Source organism: Bombina bombina, chromosome 1 (genome assembly GCF_027579735.1).
Source record: "Bombina bombina isolate aBomBom1 chromosome 1, aBomBom1.pri, whole genome shotgun sequence".
NCBI classification, from domain to species: domain Eukaryota; kingdom Metazoa; phylum Chordata; class Amphibia; order Anura; family Bombinatoridae; genus Bombina; species Bombina bombina.
In genome coordinates, this window is record NC_069499.1 from 1,346,949,033 (window position 1) to 1,346,969,486 (window position 20,454).

General features: G+C 37.2%; 1 protein-coding gene across 1 annotated transcript in view; it reads left to right on the forward strand.

The window, feature by feature from the left end:
* The first annotated feature begins 3,217 nt into the window (after positions 1–3,217).
* The window catches only part of NECTIN4 (nectin cell adhesion molecule 4), a 129,276-nt gene continuing 112,039 nt past the window's right edge, over positions 3,218–20,454 (forward strand). The window contains exon 1 of the mRNA XM_053702995.1: positions 3,218–3,866. Coding sequence (XP_053558970.1) covers positions 3,785–3,866 — 82 coding nt within the window. The 5' untranslated portion in view covers positions 3,218–3,784. The remainder of the gene's footprint in view (positions 3,867–20,454) is intronic.

Below are 20,454 nucleotides of genomic sequence, written 5' to 3' on the forward strand. Positions count from 1 at the left end.
TAACTCTTAAACCACCAACTCCCCACATCGCAAGAAACCTAATTAACCTATTAACCCCTAAACCTCCAAACACCCCAAAAATTAAGATAAAAAGCCTAAAACTAAGCCCCAAACAGGTACTCACTGTTCCTTAAGTCCGGCGGAAAAAGTCTTCTTCCAGGCAGCTCCATCATCTTCTATCTTCATCCAGAGCAAAGGAGGCTCGGAGCGGAGGTGTGGAGCTGGCTTCCCGGATGCAGGGATCCTCAGTGGTGGTCCTCAGCGGGCGATCCTCAGCGGGCAATCCTCAGTGGCGTGGAGGCTCCTCTTTGTGCAATCGTCTGTTGCACACTGAAGATTGAATGCAAGATACCCCGCTCCGGATCCGCGCATCGGGGAAGACCGCTCCGCACCTCCACTCCGCGCCGCCTTCGCACAGGATGAAGATGGATGATGACAGAGCCGCCTGGAAGAAGACCTTCTCAGCTGGACTTCAGGAGCGGTGAGTACCTATTTGGAGCTTAGTTTTAAGATTTTTTTTTATTTTTAGTTTTTAGTTTAAATTTTTAAGATTAGGGATTTAATGGGCTGTGCAAGAGCTGATTGCCCTTTTAAGGGCAGTAAAAGAGCTGAATGCCCATACAAATGCCCCTTTAGGAGCAATAGGTAGTTTATGTTTTATTAGTGTTAGTTTTTTTTATTTTGGGGGGGGTTTGTTGGGTAGGGGGGTTTTACTGTTGGGGCTAATTGGTAATTTTTGTAAGTAAAAGAGCTGTTTAACTTAGGGCAATGACCTACAAAAGGCATTCTTAAGGGCTATTGGTAGTTTAGTATTAGATTAGGGAGTGTTATTATTCTGTGGGGGATTTTTTATTTTTATAGGGGTATTAGTTTAGGTTTAAAAATTTTATTTTGGATAGTTTTGTTTATTTTTTTCCTGTAATTTTACTTTTTTATTTTTTGTAATTTTAGCTTGGGGGTTGTATTTTTGAAACATAGACTGCCCTCTGGGCAGGCTTATCGCCTAGTAGGTATATAAATGCATTTTACATTAACAGTATCATATATACTATATATATATATATATATATATATATATATATATATATGTAATAATAAAAAGTACATTATTTTCTATGACCTAGATTACAAGTTATGCAGTGCGGCTATACCGCTTAAAAATTGGCCTTTGTGAGTGGAATATTCAGCTAACCTGTTTTACAATTTGCGGCGGTACGGCTATACCTCTAGCGTTTTAGCCTATACCACAACGATCCATTCCACACTCAAAAAATGGCTTTTGAGTGTGGAAATTCAGCCCACCTGAATTACAGGTTGTGCGGTCAGGCTATTCTTCTAGCGTTATAGCTTACACCGCCACGATCCATTCCGCAATCAAAGGCCAGTAGTTATGGATTTTGCAAAACAAAAATGTTTCACAAAGCTCATAACAAAAATGTTACAAAGTACACTAACACCCATAAACTACCTATTAAGCCCTAAACCGCCATCCCCCATCGCAAATACTATAATAAACCTATTAACCCTTAATCCGCCGCCCACCGACCCACGCCGCTAACACTAAAAAAACAAAACATTGACCCCTAATCCACCGCCCACCCACACCGCCAACACTAAATAAACCGATTACCCCCTAAACTGGCAAACCCCCACATCACGACTACCTAAATAAACCTATTAGACCCTAAACTTTCTTGTCTCTATAGACATCAATGAGGATTGCGTTATAGCAATCGCCATTCCGCAATTGCAGGTGTTAGTTTTTTCTAACACTTTTTCTCTGTTGATGTCTATGGGGGATTTGTGCACGAGCACGTCAAGTCAGGATTGGCTTTTGTGTGGTATGGAGCTTATTGCACCATACCGCACAACAAAAGAAGGTTTTTTTCTAACATGTAATGGCAGCGCAATGAAAAGTGCAGTACCGCTAAATTTTTAGTGTAATTTACACACCGGGTTTAGCGCACAACTTTTAATCTAGGTTTATGTGAAGACCATAGAAATGTAAAATATGCATTTTGCGCATGAGGGTTCGCAATTTAAACTTTAACGCAGTCAGGTTAGCGCACATGAAAACTTAGTAATTGAAATATTAAATATAAAATATCAACAAAAGAAATTAAAACAATTATTAAACATACTGTAAAATATTCCAATATTCTTAAATAAAAAAAATTATGTTTTTTAATATTGTATATTTAATATTTCAGTAGAGCGAAACAAAATGTGCAAAATGCATATTTTTCCATTCCCATGTTCTGCACATAGAAAATAATGTACTTGTTATTAATAAATATATATTTCTATAGATATATATATGATACTGTTCATGTAAAATACATAGCTATACTAATATATCTACAGGGATAGATATGCAAGTATAGGTATATATATATATACTGTATGTATTTAAGAACATATTCTGCTATGTGAAGAACATTGGAATGTGAAATATTAATATTTCATGTTAGGTTTAGCGCTCTTGAATATACGTGGTCACGGGTTAGCACACGACTATGCGTGTTAGTTTTTTTTTGCCTTTTTTGCGCTCCATTGAAGTCTATGGTAGAAGAAGTTAACCCGGTTGCAATATTTATATGCAGCCATCGGGTTTTCGCTCACGCACAAACTTTTTACTTTCAACTCATAATACGAGTGTAACCCGATGTGCGCAAAAAAAGCCTCAGTCTAGCGATGTTATAGCAAAAATAGAAACATTATTGATTGTGCTCAAGCAACATTAGTGCACAATTATGCTATTTTTGTGCTCCACTATGTTTTAAACTTGCTATGTTAAATACATAGTTAGATTTCAGCACCCCAAGTCATTTACATATAAGATGGAAGTAAAAGCTGATGTGTGTGAAATACTTTTTGAGATAATTGATTAGTTTACGACAGTGGAAACCAGTAGGGGGTGAAAAGTCCTTGCTGTTTTTCCTAAAGTGAACTGGGCAGTAAATCTTGTCTCTTTAAAATCCAGCATCCTTTTCTAAATCCACATTGCCACCCTTTGCTTTATCTACAATTAAATCCTTTAAAAACACTCCAAATATTCAGTTAGTGTGGGTATTAGTGCTGTCACCCAGCCCGGTCCCGTCACTCCTCCTCCATTACCTTACACCTGTTATGACCTGAAATTGCTACTTTGCCTTAGGCTCATTGTGAAAGCAGGTTAGTCAACTTTACAATCCAGTATTATTACAGAGAAGGAAGGATAGGGAGTCAGAAAACAAGCAAGAAACAGACAGAGGAGAGAGACAGAGAGGAGAAGGGCATTTTAAAAAGGCAAAAGAAACAAGAGTCTGTATTAAGAGAAGACAAATTTAGGTATACAAGAAAATAAATAAAAAGGGATTTAGGGGCAGAAGACAACAAAATCTGAGAATTAAGGATATCAGAAGTAGCAAGACGGAGCTGTGGACACAGTCCCACATTTACCACAACTCTGAGGTCTGGAATTCTACAACCCATTTCTGCAACATCTTAAGGGCCTGGGACTTCTTTCTACTGGAACTCTACATTCACACTTAACCCACACTGGGGTGACATCAGGCTGAGAACACATTGGGGGTCTGGCCCCTGTCACACGTTGGAGTCTGGCTCTTCAGTTTCTACTGCTTGCACAATTTGGTCTGATTCTGAGCATCCAGCTCCCAGCACACACAGGGGTCTGCTATACCACATCCAGCTCCCACTGGCACTGTACATCAGTTTCCGGTAATCTTTGGAAATCTGACACACCACTGGATTTGGAATTTCTTCCAGGACTGAGACAGATACAATGTACCTAACCTTCCGTGACAACCAGTGCTGGTACAAACATGTGTTCCTGAGGACTCTTGTCTTCTTACTCTGCTGCAGAGGTAACTAATTGGTTTTATTCATGTGACAGAGTTTACAATATCTATCTGAAATCCTATAAATGAAAGTTCAGTACAAACCAAGTAAAACCATTAAAAATGTCTAGCTTTGCTGTAGCTCAGAGATGCCCAACCTGTCCACATTAATGTCCAGTTTAAATTGTTATTCTGAAAACATTTATAATATATCAAAACAACAATTATAATAGATTTAAAATAAATTTGTTTTCAAATGAGCATTGAAAAGAACACCCATCATTAGTTTGTGCCATAGGATAATATAAATATGGATTAAGTCAAATCAATTTAAACTAAATATGAAGTATGTATATTTATATACAACTCATTCCTTGGGACAGATTGCTCACTTGCTAATAAAGACAATTTATTAGACTCTATTACAGGACAATAACTTATCAAGCAAAACACACAAAATACTGAATTTTTAAAGCACAAGTGGATCAGTTTTTCAGAAAACAAAAATTATTTTAATGTTCTTTTAAGAACAAAGTACTGGAAAGGTCCTTACAGGGACAGATATAAACCATGATAATTTAGTGGGAGTGGTGGGCCTCATTGTGGCCCCAGGGCCTTAGATTGGACAAGTTTGATCATCGTTATTGCATAGTCATGGTTGAGATAAATAAGGGTGGTCATATCACGAGTCATTGTGAGGATAAATGCTGTTTCAGAGGGTATTATTATAATATGGTTTTATTGTTGTTACCATTCTGGTATTCTGTGATTTAATAGAAAGAACCTGCTCCTTTATCATATTACAATCTAGGCAGTCCTGCACATAAAGCAGAAGAATGTTTGCTGTAGGTCAGGGAGGTGATTCAGTGTATGAACATTAGCTACATGAATGCTATAAATGAGTTCTGTTTACCACATAGAGCACTGGCTGCATCGCACAAATTGTATTATCCGCTGGTCACTCCCTTTTAATGAGGATGGTATATAATGGGAGATAATGCTCTGAATCACAGTCCCACACACCCTACCTGTATTTGAAGTTTGCCTCTTCTTTCCACTTTTAACACCCCTCTCCCCCAGCCCAGCAACTATTTCCAGACTTTCTTTGTTTCATTCATTAACTGTCACATTATTATTTCTAATTTAGGTGTTACTGGCATGTTTCACTCTAAAACAAAACAAACTAAATGTGGGATGCTACAGACATAACCACCTCCACTGCTCGTCAATGTGTTTTATGTATATATGTGCTCCCCTTTATGTTACTCCCTTTCTACAAGCGCTATAGTCTGGTACCCCTTTTATATATATATATATATATATATATATATATATATAGAGAGAGAGAGAGAGAGAGAGAGAGAGAGAGAGAGAGAGAGAAAGAGAGATAGGTATGTGCATTGTCCTTAATTGTATGAACGAATAACAAATATGGTTGCAGATTTGGCTCTTTTGGAGTGGATTTCTTTGTTTGAAAGTGCAACAACTATACATACAAACATCCGCACTGCCTCATACCCCACTATATATACAAACATCCGCACTGCCTCATATCTCACTATACATACAAACATCCGCACTGCCTCATACCTCACTATATATACAAACATCTGCCCTGCCTCAAACCTCACTATATATACAAGCATCTGCCCTGCCTCATACCTCATTATATATACAAACATCTGCCCTGCCTCATACCTCACTATATATACAAACATCTGCCCTGCCTCATACCTCACTATATATACAAACATATGCCCTGCCTCATACCTCACTATATATACAAACATCTGCCCTGCCTCATACCTCACTATATATACAAACATCTGCCCTGACTCATACCTCACTATATATATACAAACATCTGCCCTGCCTCATACCTCACTATATATACAAACATCTGCCCTGCCTCATACCTCACTATATATACAAACATACACACTGCCTTATACCTCACTATACATACAAACATCTGCCCTGCCTCATACCTCACTATATACACAAACATACGCACTGCCTCATACCTCACTATACATACAAACATACGCACTGCCTCATACCTCACTATACATACAAACATACGCACTGCCTCATATCTCACTATAAATACAAACATACGTACTGCCTCATATCCCACTATACATACAAACATATGCACTGCCTCATATCTCACTATACATACAAACATACGCACTGCCTCATATCTCACTATACATAGAAACATACGCACTGCCTGATATATCACTATACATACAAACATACGCACTGCCTCATACCTCAGTATACATACAAACATCCACACTGCCTCATACCTCACTATACATACAAACATACGCACTGCCTCATACCTCCCTATACATACAAACATACGCACCACCTCATATCTCACTATAAATACAAACATACACACTGCCTCATACCTCACTATACATACAAACATACGCACTGCCTCATATCTCACTATACATACAAACATACACACTGCCTCATACCTCATTATAAATACAAACATACGCACTGCCTCATATCTCACTATACATACAAACATATGCACTGCCTCATATCTCACTATACATACAAACATATGCACTGCCTCATATCTCACTATACATACAAACATACGTACTGCCTCATATCTCACTATACATACAAACATATGCACTGCCTCATATCTCACTATACATACAAACATACACACTGCCTAATATCTCACTATACATACAAACATACGCACTGCCTCATACCTCAATATACATACAAACATCCACACTGCCTCATACCTCACTATACATACAAACATACGTACTGCCTCATATCTCACTATATATACAAACATCTGCCCTGCCTCATATCTCACTATACATACAAACATACATACTGCCTCATACCTCACTATACATACAAACATACGTACTGCCTCATATCTCACTATACATACAAACATATGCACTGCCTCATATCTCACTATACATACAAACATCCACACTGCCTCATACCTCACTATACATACAAACATACACACTGCCTCATACCTCACTATACATACAAACATACATACTGCCTCATACCTCACTATACATACAAACATACACACTGCCTCATATCTCACTATACATACAAACATACATACTGCCTCATACCTCACTATACATACAAACATATGCACTGCCTCATACCTCACTATACATACAAACATACACACTGCCTCATACCTCCCTATACATACAAACATACGCACTACCTCATTTCTCACTATAAATACAAACATATGCACTGCCTCATACCTCACTATACATACAGACATACGCACTGCCTCATATCTCACTATACATACAAACATATGCACTGCCTCATATCTCACTATACATACAAACATATGCACTGCCTCATATCTCACTATACATACAAACATACGTACTGCCTCATATCTCACTATACATACAAACATACACACTGCCTCATATCTCACTATACATACAAACATACACACTGCCTAATATCTCACTATACATACAAACATACGCACTGCCTCATACCTCACTATACATACAAACATCCACACTGCCTCATACCTCACTATACATACAAACATACATACTGCCTCATACCTCACTATACATACAAACATACGTACTGCCTCATATCTCACTATACATACAAACATATGCACTGCCTCATATCTCACTATACATACAAACATACACACTGCCTAATATCTCACTATACATACAAACATACGCACTGCCTCATACCTCAATATACATACAAACATCCACACTGCCTCATACCTCACTATACATACAAACATACGTACTGCCTCATATCTCACTATATATACAAACATCTGCCCTGCCTCATATCTCACTATACATACAAACATACATACTGCCTCATACCTCACTATACATACAAACATACGTACTGCCTCATATCTCACTATACATACAAACATATGCACTGCCTCATATCTCACTATACATACAAACATCCACACTGCCTCATACCTCACTATACATACAAACATACACACTGCCTCATACCTCACTATACATACAAACATACATACTGCCTCATACCTCACTATACATACAAACATACACACTGCCTCATATCTCACTATACATACAAACATACATACTGCCTCATACCTCACTATACATACAAACATATGCACTGCCTCATACCTCACTATACATACAAACATACACACTGCCTCATACCTCCCTATACATACAAACATACGCACTACCTCATTTCTCACTATAAATACAAACATATGCACTGCCTCATACCTCACTATACATACAGACATACGCACTGCCTCATATCTCACTATACATACAAACATATGCACTGCCTCATATCTCACTATAGATACAAACATATGCACTGCCTCATATCTCACTATACATACAAACATCCACACTGCCTCATATCTCACTATACATACAAACATACACACTGCCTAATATCTCACTATACATACAAACATATGCACTGCCTCATACCTCACTATACATACAAACATACGCACTACCTCATTTCTCACTATAAATACAAACATATGCACTGCCTCATACCTCACTATACATACAGACATACGCACTGCCTCATATCTCACTATACATACAAACATATGCACTGCCTCATATCTCACTATAGATACAAACATATGCACTGCCTCATATCTCACTATACATACAAACATCCACACTGCCTCATATCTCACTATACATACAAACATACACACTGCCTAATATCTCACTATACATACAAACATATGCACTGCCTCATACCTCACTATACATACAAACATACACACTGCCTCATACCTCCCTATACATACAAACATACGCACTACCTCATTTCTCACTATAAATACAAACATATGCACTGCCTCATACCTCACTATACATACAGACATACGCACTGCCTCATATCTCACTATACATACAAACATATGCACTGCCTCATATCTCACTATAGATACAAACATATGCACTGCCTCATATCTCACTATACATACAAACATATGCACTGCCTCATATCTCACTATACATACAAACATACACACTGCCTAATATCTCACTATACATACAAACATACGCACTGCCTCATACCTCACTATACATACAAACATCCACACTGCCTCATACCTCACTATACATACAAACATACATACTGCCTCATACCTCACTATACATACAAACATACGTACTGCCTCATATCTCACTATACATACAAACATATGCACTGCCTCATATCTCACTATACATACAAACATCCACACTGCCTCATACCTCACTATACATACAAACATACACACTGCCTCATACCTCACTATACATACAAACATACATACTGCCTCATACCTCACTATACATACAAACATACGTATTGCCTCATATCTCACTATACATACAAACATATGCACTGCCTCATATCTCACTATACATACAAACATCCACACTGCCTCATACCTCACTATACATACAAACATACACACTGCCTCATACCTCACTATACATACAAACATACACACTGCCTCATACCTCACTATACATACAAACATACACACTGCCTCATACCTCCCTATACATACAAACATACGCATTACCTCATATCTCACTATAAATACAAACATATGCACTGCCTCATACCTCACTATACATACAAACATATACACTGCCTCATACATCACTATACATACAGACATACGCACTGCCTCATACCTCACTATACATACAAACATATGCACTGCCTCATACCTCCCTATACATACAAACATACGCATTACCTCATATCTCACTATAAATACAAACATATGCACTGCCTCATACCTCACTATACATACAGACATACGCACTGCTTTAAAAAAAATCACAAATTATATATTCACTGCTAAATCACACTGATTATTGAAAAAGCATTGACAACTCACAGATATATACTTGTTACCTTATAGCTCTCAATACATACACCCACTCACTGCCTCTTCACTCAATATACACTAAATTAATACAAATTTGCTCATTAACCAGCATACATATTTATACTTTATCTAATTATAAATAAGTGGTTTAACACACTCTCACGTATACCTATGCTTTGTTGACTACTCTGATGAAGCGCATGTGCCCATGCGCGAAACGCGTTAGATGGAGCTCACCTAGCTTTCAGAAGCCTGCTCTGCAATAAACTCCATTATTGACCTTAGGACTCAGCTTCCTTTTTTCCTCATTTCGTATACTATTTAAATAGTTGCAACTTTTATACAAATGGCTATTTGTTGTAGTAGAATACATCTAATAAACCATAAGGCCCATTCACTCTTCTTATATCCCCATCTAAAGTGATGGCTAAAATATGTATATTCCAGTCATTTCAACACCATACGTTTATGCATAAAGACCAATCACCTTCTATCTTTTGTCTCTTTTTTTCAAGTTTAAAAATAAAAAAAGCTCATTAGACTCGTCAGCTTTTTCTGTTTTTTTGGGAGCTTTATATAGATTGTAAACATTCAATCAATTCTGTTGATTATTTTCAACAAAGGATACCAAGTGAACAAAGTGAATTCAATAATAGGAATTGTGATAGAAAAAAAAATGTGTTTTATGCCCTCTTAATATAAAGGATAATACCCTAAATGCCAGGGAAAGTTGAAGGGATAGTCTTTCTCTGGCGACATTGCTGACATGTAAAATACTGAATCATGTTCTTGCAGTTGCACCACATAGTGACTTTATTAGTATGTGTGGCCAAATTACTCAAAGCATGTCCCTATTACACAATGAATGGTCACATGTGGTTAGAGTTTGGGATTCCCATTCCGTGCTAAAGTGTTCTGTCATACACAGTTAAAGCCCAGACTGCAGCTTCTATCATATGCTTGTTTTGACTCTATAATTTAGTTATTTTCTTGTAAAATGAGTCCAGCCCTTGTGTGCTTGTGTAATTATAGGGTGAGGAGTTGTATGTGTATCCAAGCTTACTGAGACAAGAGGCATCTACAGATGCTCTTGAACATGGGAGACTGCGTGCTGTTGGAATAGATTGGTTATCACTGATTTCCATAGGAGATGCTATATCACACAATGATTCAGTTATCACTCAATCAATCTATTCTATGGGAGATTTCAGTTATGTTATATTTGGAGTATACTTTTATATTAAAGGATATGTTGAATTATATAACAAATGTGTCATCTGTGTATGGGACAGATTACTGGTACAGGTCTCTCACCGGCCTAAATTCCAAAAGGCTTCTTTTACAATGAGTTGGTCTCACAAATGTTTCCTCAAATGCTCTGCAGCTCTCTACATTTCACAACGAGAAGGTGAGACCACTACCGTAAACATAGTACACAATGAAATGTGAATTTGAAACACTTTACAACTTATTTTATATGTTGTGCGTACTGTTGCATTTTGTAATACTTTTGTTTAAAAAAATATACTTTTTTTTATATTTTATGTTATGTAAAATGGACTTTGCATTGTCGGCAAGGCGGCTGAACAAAACACTCCTTGGGTTTGTTTAAAGTGATGGTAAATTTCAGACTTTAAAAATGTTGCTAGAAAAAATATATGTGTACAAGCGAAATCGTTTTTTTTTTTTTAAAGTGTATATATATTTTATAATAAAATATTTATAACCCTATTTGGTATATTCTGTTCCTCTGCCTTCTTAATTTCCTCTTTTGGCTGGGCTGTGACATAGAGAGCAGTCCCACCCACTCACTTCATAGGCTTCCTAATGGTTTCAAAGGGCTGGACTACAAAGTGTCATATGACACACACACTGATTGGATGTTCATTGGAAATGTCAGAGGAAAATAAAAAAGAATTCATCCCAGTACGCCAGCATAACTTGTAATAGAAGCATTACTATAGCAATGGATTTAACCATTTCAGAGATTTAAAAAAATAAAAAGGTACACATATACTTTTTAATGGCAAAGATTACATATATGACATTTGATTAGCTAAAGTTTACCATCACTTTAAGCTTTCTCACTTTTCTTTTTCCTCTGTACATTTCACCAATTTCAGAATGTTTGTGCCAGTAAGGTTGTCTTAAATTATGAGACACTGTAAAAAAAAAAAAAAAACAACTAGAAAAATTATTATATCCAAATGTAAAACTGGATATGAGTTAAACTGCAGTAACAAATTACAATTTTATTTGTATTTTCTACAAACATGAAACTTTTAACATTGTCTGGTAGCATCAAATTAACATTCAGTCCCCTGTGAGAGGCTGTTTTCTATAGTGCCTCATTAGGAAGCCCCTTTGCATTCTGTCATGCCTACCTCTTCAGACTTGAGAGCGCCACCAGATTTTATTGCTCCTAGTGAGGGGGAGGGGGCAGTGACTTATTATTATGATGCAGAATGAGAATGAAATAATCAAAGGGACAGTAACATCTCTGCTTAAAGGGATAGTCTTGTCAAAATTAAACTTTCATTATTCAGATAGAGAATGCAATTTTAAGCAACTTTCTAATTTACTCCTATTAGCAATTTTTCTTTGTTCTCTTGGTATCTTTATTTTAAAAAGCTGCAAAGTAAGCTAAGTAGCCAGCCCATTTTTGGTTCAGTCCTGGGTAACACTTGTTGATTGGATGGTTACAATTAGACACCAATCAGCAAGGGCTACACAGGTGCTGAACCAAAAATGGGCCGGCTTTTATGCTTACATTCCAGATTTTTAAAATAAAGATACCAAGATTGATAATAGGAGTAAATTAGAAAGTTGCTTAAAATTGCATTCTCTATCTGAATAATGAAAGTTTAATTTTGACTAGACTATCCCTTTAATTATGCTCAGTAAAACAACTTACTGTATATACTTTCATGATTTATTTGACCTCTTTTCCTGTAATTTAAATCTAAAAATTGTGTATTTGAAAGTCCTCACAAATAGAAGAGCACAAGCCTAACTCTGTCTCATATCTGTACTTAATTTGCAAGTATTATATAATAATTTCTGCTGAAGCTAAACAATGGAGATTTTGTTAAGATAATGTCAGTGACAAGCCTTGTCATCGCCAGACTTAAATCAACAATTGCAGCGTGTTAACCTGTTCTAATAAAAGTTCATACTCTGCTGATATGTTAATCTATTGGAAGACTACAGAAATTTTTTTTTTACTGTCCCTTTAATTATAAGGGGAAGACTGGGTCAGATTTACACAAAAAGTACAGTCAAGACTGTTAATGAGTGTGAGGTTGAAGATGACCTACATATGCTTTACTGTGGAGGTTGACACTGACCCTCTGAATACAAAGAGTAGGCTGAGATTCCCTCCCCTTGTTGGGAGAAAAGGTTTTGACCTGTACTCCCTTACTCTCAGGTGAAGGTCAGACCTGACCTTCGTGACTGTAAGGTGACTGATATAAATTATTCCCTGACTGTATGAAGGAGACTGAGTTCACAGTTTGTGAGGGTGAAGCTATGGCTTGATCTCTGACTCTGAGGAAGAGGCTTGCACTGACCTTTCTGGAAAGGTTGAGATTGACCTCCCTGGATGGGAGAAGGATGGATTAGACTGAGCTCCCAAAGGTCCTGATGATCAAAACTTTGCAGGATAACAGGTGAAAAAGCATGTCAACGCTTGCAGGGGCAGCCATCATGGAATTATCTAAAAAGGGGCTATCCCTGCGAGTCGGAAGATCCCTCACATAGAATGTAATGGAGCTCGATGGAAAAAGAAACTTATCTAGGGAGAGCGAAGTTAGCAGGAAACACCTTAAATATTTTTTCCTGCATAATTTTAATATAAATTTAAATGTTTCCATGAAATACAATATTTGCTGAAAAATGTTGTTACAAATTTTAATTTGATTAAACAGTACACTTTTTTATGGCTTACTTTAATTTCAGTATTTCATTTATTCACTTTATACAATATTTAAATTACAATTGTTTTTGTGAGACCTGGGACTGGCCTTCTTGAAGTATAAGGTTGAAGCTTTGAATGACACCTTAACTGTAAAGTGCAAACTGAGACTATCTATTCTGATTGTGAGGAGGAGTCTGGGTATGACCTCCTTGATTTTGAGAAAGTTGCATCTGACCTTTATAAAGTAACTGTCATCTGTAAACAGAGACTGGGATACTTATGCCTTACTGTTAATGCATTTGATTGTGAATGGTAGACAGTAGACTATTACTGCCTTCCTTTGTAGTGGTAAGGCTTTGAATGTAAAAGGAAACTGGTATTAATCATACCAGCTGTGAGAAGGCTGGCATTGACCATCCTTGTTGTAAGCAGGAGCCTGGTGCTGAACTCCTTGGTTGTGAGGGGGAGGCTAGGACTGACCTTCATGATTGTGAGGATGAGGTTGTCAAAGACCTCCCTAAGTGTATAAGTGGACTATCATTTACCTCCCAGTTGGGGAGTCTGGAACTAACCTCTAGTCTTTGGCTGTGTGTTGAGGCTGTGACTGATTTCCTCAGACATATTGGGAAGGCTAGTACATGCCTCCATAGTTGTGAAGAGGAGGTTGAGACTAACCGCCATCATGAATGTGTGGGGAGGCTAGGATTAACCACTCTAGTTGTGAAGAGACCATCCACCTACTGGCTGCCATTGCAGACCTGCCAGTCCAGGCATGTTAGTGCAGTATCAAGGGAGGCAGAGATTAGGTCGCCTTAATAAATTGCTTTACAGTGTTTCTGCCAGTTTTGTTATAGATGTAATCACCCAGTATTATCATTGAGTCCTTTCTGTGTAAAGCTGAGAAGGGAGTGTTTTGCTTATCTGGAAATGCTCCTGTTTTGAGTTCGCTGACTTTTTATTTCCTTGTTCAATGAAATAAACAAATAAGAGTCAATTGAAACCACAGTGCTGAGAACAAACACTGAACAAAGCCACCTTGAATATACTGCATAGCTGATCTTATTGACTCAAAGACCTTGTACTCTATGTGACCGTCCTGTTTGCTCTCAAACACATAAACAAGACACAGAACAGACACTCCAAAAATATTAAAAAAAGAAACTCTTAATATGTTTTGTTTTTAGTGACCGAGAGTCATCGAGAGCCATTCTGTAAATAGCCCTTGAACATTAATATAAATATAATATTTGCACAACCTAAAAGGTATTTATACTTTGTCTTAAAAGGACACACATATATATATATATATATATATATATACACATATATATGTGCTGAGGGACATGGCTATGTACAGCATACCTTATGCAACACTGGATGTTTTGCTATTTTTGGTAATAAAGATATATTTTTTTTACATTTTTAAACCTGCCTACGGATTTGTGCTTTGGACTTGCTTGTATATTCTATATATATATATATATATATATATATATATATATATATATATATATATATATATGTATATATATATATATATATATATATATATAGGATTTGTGCTTTGGACTTGCTTGTATATTATATATATATATATATATATATATATATATATATATATACACACACACTATATGCCCCAAAGTACGGGGACACCTGACTATCACATCTACATCTTGTGGGACATTCCATGGACATTAAAATGGATTTGCTACCCCCCCCCCCCCCCCCCTTTGTGGCTATATTAACTGCAACTCTTTTGGAAACAGTTTGCACAAGATTTTGGAGTGTGTGTGGCTTGCAGTCTGTATTCAGATTCATTCCAAAGGTGTTAAATGGGGTTGAGGTCAGGGTCCATTGCAGGCCCCTGGAGCTCCGTCAAGATGTGTGCACTTCACAATAATAGCACTTACAATTGATGGGGAGAATATCTAGTAGGACAGAAAATTCACAAACTGACTTGTGGCAAAACTGGCATCTTATGACAGTTTCAGGTGTATAGTGGCACGGCTGTACACCTTCCCTACACTTTACGTTTAGCATTCTTTTAATGGTTAATGACCAATGTAATTCATCTTCATTTTTGAAATACATAACTCTGGTTTATTTATTTTTTAAGCACATTCATCTCCACCAGTAAATATTCAGATTTGTAGTGTTTTGTAGACTGTAGAGTTAAAATAAGGTGTTCATTACTAGATTAGTAACTCAGAATAAGATATATTTCTCTCATATAGAGAGGGGAATGCAATAAGAGCACTACAGGATTTCACTAAAGGAAAAGTCATTTTCTACATAAGTGGCCACTTATCATTTTGTAAACTTTATACACACAAACAAGGCTAAAGAAAAAAGTCTTTAAAAAAGCAAATCAGGACAATGCCCTAAGAATCTCATTGTAGCACAGAATTTTAAGGAGTTCTTTTGTGCTGCATTCTTTCTATTTACTACCAGTTTTTCTGGTTTAGCTTCTCCCGCCTATAGCGTGTAGTCTACTTTAAAGTTGTTGTGGCTTAAGCAATACCCCCCAGCTTATCTCATACCCCTGACTAGCATTTTACTCAAATTAATAGAAACTCTCTCCTCCTTGCACACTGCAGCCTTTCCTTTATTTATTTTTTAAACTCTAATTAGCAGACCCTGCTGCAGGTGTTCAGATAATCCTGAAACAGAATGATGAGCTCAGTAGGACCCCCCCAGCTAGTGATATATAAGAGATAGGAAAGCAGGACAGACTTGCTGTTATGAGAGCATGTGCACACATGCTCCATTATAGGTGATTCAGGCACAGCTCAGAAGTCTTCATTTGAATAATGTGGGCCGAGTGATTGAAGTGGTTGTGTGACTTATGACTGAAGGGCATTATGGGTCATTATAAACATTTATCCACCCAGTGACAGTATATCATACAGTTTGTAGAATTGATTGGCAAAAGTTTAGACAGCAGAATCTTCGGCAGAAAGCAAAGACATAATAGTGCTCTTATTGATCTATGAATATGAATGTGTTTATACTAACATGCTTTTATTAATAAAACTGATACATTTTTGTTTAAGGACTATGAGCTAGATTACTAGTAGAGTACAAAATTGTGCTTTTTCGAACGTGATATTTGTGCTTCACTCAGTAATACCGCTGCGCTTCCATAGGTTACAATGGGAGCCCCGTTCTCATGCCGATAGTCACGGCAGAGAACCTAGGGAGGCGAAGGGGGTAAGTTGTGCAGCGATAGGCAGCAAAGTTAAAATATATATGTATATGAAGTTTATGGGCAAGACCACTTGCGAGCCGAAACACATAAGACAGCCTGCAGGTCTTTTGTCTAGCTAACTTTACAATTGATTTCAGCCTTGGTTGAAATTGTAACAATAACTTTTGGTCTTAATAAAAGAATTTGGAGATTTCACTGAATTCCTCTTCCTTACTCAATCTATACTATATACCTATATACTGTATGTATCTATTTATATGTGCTGTTTTTTTTTCTAACACCCCACACCCGCCCCTTCTAAATGCTTCATGCAGTTATATTTTAATAAAATAAAGATGCTATTTTTTTTATTTTTTTTTATTAAGGCACACTACACTTAATTTTGGGGGCAATTTTTCTTCATTAACCAGAGATCTGATTTCTGGTTAATGAATGCTAGCGCAAAGTGCAAAGTTAATTAACATGAACCCATAAATGTGCAATCTAGCCCTGTATATTTTGTAAATAGCTGATCTAAATCAAATGTTGGTAATATATACTGTATATGTGTGTATATATATATATATATATATATATATATATGTGTGTGTGTGTGTGTGTGTGTGTGTGTATATATATATATATATATATATATATATATATATATATATAGTGTGTGTGTAGGACTAAATACATATTAAAATGAGAGGAGCTACTAAAAATTTCAGAAACATGAGTGTTTACTTCAATTTTTAATTAAAGGGACATAACAGTCAATTATTTTCTATCTTGTAGATGAAAGAGCAACAATTAAACATATGAAAATATTTGTACTATATAAAAGTATTAAGTAAAAACTAAATTTAAGGTCAGGATAACAAGAAGTGCATTATTATTTGCAGTCCTGGGGCGCGATCCGATATAGATTGCAGTTTGCGGCGCAAGCGAGGGAACCCACGTCGCCCGCAGTTTCAGCTCGCAACTCGAGCCATCCAATATGCGGCGCCGTCACTTGCTAAAGTGGCGCAAGTCTCACAAACCAGCGATGTCCAGAAATCTGCGTATGTACAGATTTTTGGAGTCGCCAGTGACTTGCGCCACGTTAGAAACTGCCGGCGCCTACAAAACCTGACTAAAGTCTAAATCACCCGCACTGTCTAACACGCCTCCTAAACATAGCCCGACATGTCTAACACGCCTCCCTAACATAGCCCGACACGTCTAACCCTCTATCCACTATCCCCCCTCACTATCCTAACAATAAAAAAGCTATTAACCCCTAAAACGCCGCTCCCGTACCCCGCCGCAACCTAATAAAGTTATTAACCCCTAAACCGTCGCTCCCGTACCCCGCCACCAGCTATATTATATATATAACCCCCTAAAGTGAGCCCCTAACACCGCCGCCATCTATATTAAAATTATTAACCCCTAATGTAAGCCCCTTACACCGCCGCCATCTCTATTAAAATGATTAACCCCTAATTTAATCTACCTACCCCGCCGCCAGCTATATTATCTATATTAACCCTAAGTATATTATAGTTAATATAGGTATTACATTATATATATTAACTATATTAACCCTAATTATATTAACATTAATAATTACATTGTAGCTATGTTAGGGTTAATATTTATTTTACAGGTAAATTGTTAATTATTTTAACTAGGTATAATAGCTATTAAATAGTTATTAACTATTTAATATCTACCTAGTTAAAATAATTACCCAATTACCTGTAAAATAAATCCTAACCTAAGTTACAAATACACCTACACTATCAATAAATTAAATAAACTACAAACATCTATCTAAAAATACAATTAAATTAACTAAACTAAATTACAAAAAAAAACAAACACTAAATTAAAAAAATAAAAAAAAGATTACAAGATTTTTAAGCTAATTACACCTATTTTAAGCCCCCTAATAAAATAATAAACCCCCAAAATAAAAAAAATTCCCTGCCCTATTCTAAATTAAACAAATTTCAAAGCTCTTTACCTTACCAGCCCTTAAAAGGGCCTTTTGTGGGGCATGCCCCAAAGAATTCAGCTCTTTTGCATACAAATACAATACCCCCCCCCCCATTACAACCCACCACCCACATACCCCTATTCTAAAACCACCCAAACCCCCCTTAAAAAAGCCTTACACTACCCCCCTGAAGATCTCCCTACCTTGTCTTCACCACACCGGGCCGAACTCCTGATCCGATCCGGGCGATGTCTTCCTCCAAGCGGCAAAGAAGAATTCTTCCTCCGGCGATGTCTTCCTCCAAGCGGCAAAAAAGAATTCTTCCTCCGGCGACGTCTTCCTCCAAGCGGCAGCAAAGTCTTCATTCTTCCGGCGGCATCTTCAATCTTCTTTCTTCACTCCGCCGCCGCGGAGCATCCATCCCGGACGACTACTGAACTACGAATGAGGTACCTTTAAATGACGTCATCCAAGATGGCGTCCGCCGAATTCCGATTGGCTGATAGGATTCTATCAGCCAATCGGAATTAAGTTAGAAAAATCTGATTGGCTGATTGAATCAGCCAATCAGATTCAAGTTCAATCCGATTGGCTGATCCAATCAGCCAATCAGATTGAGCTCGCATTCTATTGGCTGATCGGAACAGCCAATAGAATGCGAGCTCAATCTGATTGGCTGATTCAATCAGCCAATCAGATTTTTCTAACTTAATTCCGATTGGCTGATAGAATCCTATCAGCCAATCGGAAATTCGGCGGACGCCATCTTGGATGACGTCATTTAAAGGTACCTCATTCGTCGTTCAGTCGTCGTCCGGGATGGATGCTCCGCGGCGGCGGAGCGAAGAAAGAAGATTGAAGATGCCGCCGGAAGAATGAAGACTTTGCTGCCGCTTGGAGGAAGACGTCGCCGGAGGAAGAATTCTTCTTTGCCGCTTGGAGGAAGACATCGCCGGAGGAAGAATTCTTCTTTGCCGCTTGGAGGAAGACATCGCCCGGATCGGATCAGGAGTTCGGCCCGGTGTGGTGAAGACAAGGTAGGGAGATCTTCAGGGGGGGTAGTGTTAGGCTTTTTTAAGGGGGGTTTGGGTGGTTTTAGAATAGGGGTATGTGGGTGGTGGGTTGTAATGGGGGGGGGTATTGTATTTGTATGCAAAAGAGCTGAATTCTTTGGGGCATGCCCCACAAAAGGCCCTTTTAAGGGCTGGTAAGGTAAAGAGCTTTGAAATTTGTTTAATTTAGAATAGGGCAGGGAATTTTTTTATTTTGGGGGTTTATTATTTTATTAGGGGGCTTAGAATAGGTGTAATTAGCTTAAAAATCTTGTAATCTTTTTTTTATTTTTTGTAATTTAGTGTTTTGTTTTTTTTGTAATTTAGTTTAGTTAATTTAATTGTATTTTTAGATAGATGTTTGTAGTTTATTTAATTTATTGATAGTGTAGGTGTATTTGTAACTTAGGTTAGGATTTATTTTACAGGTAATTGGGTAATTATTTTAACTAGGTAGATATTAAATAGTTAATAACTATTTAATATCTACCTAGTTAAAATAATTAACAATTTACCTGTAAAATAAATATTAACCCTAACATAG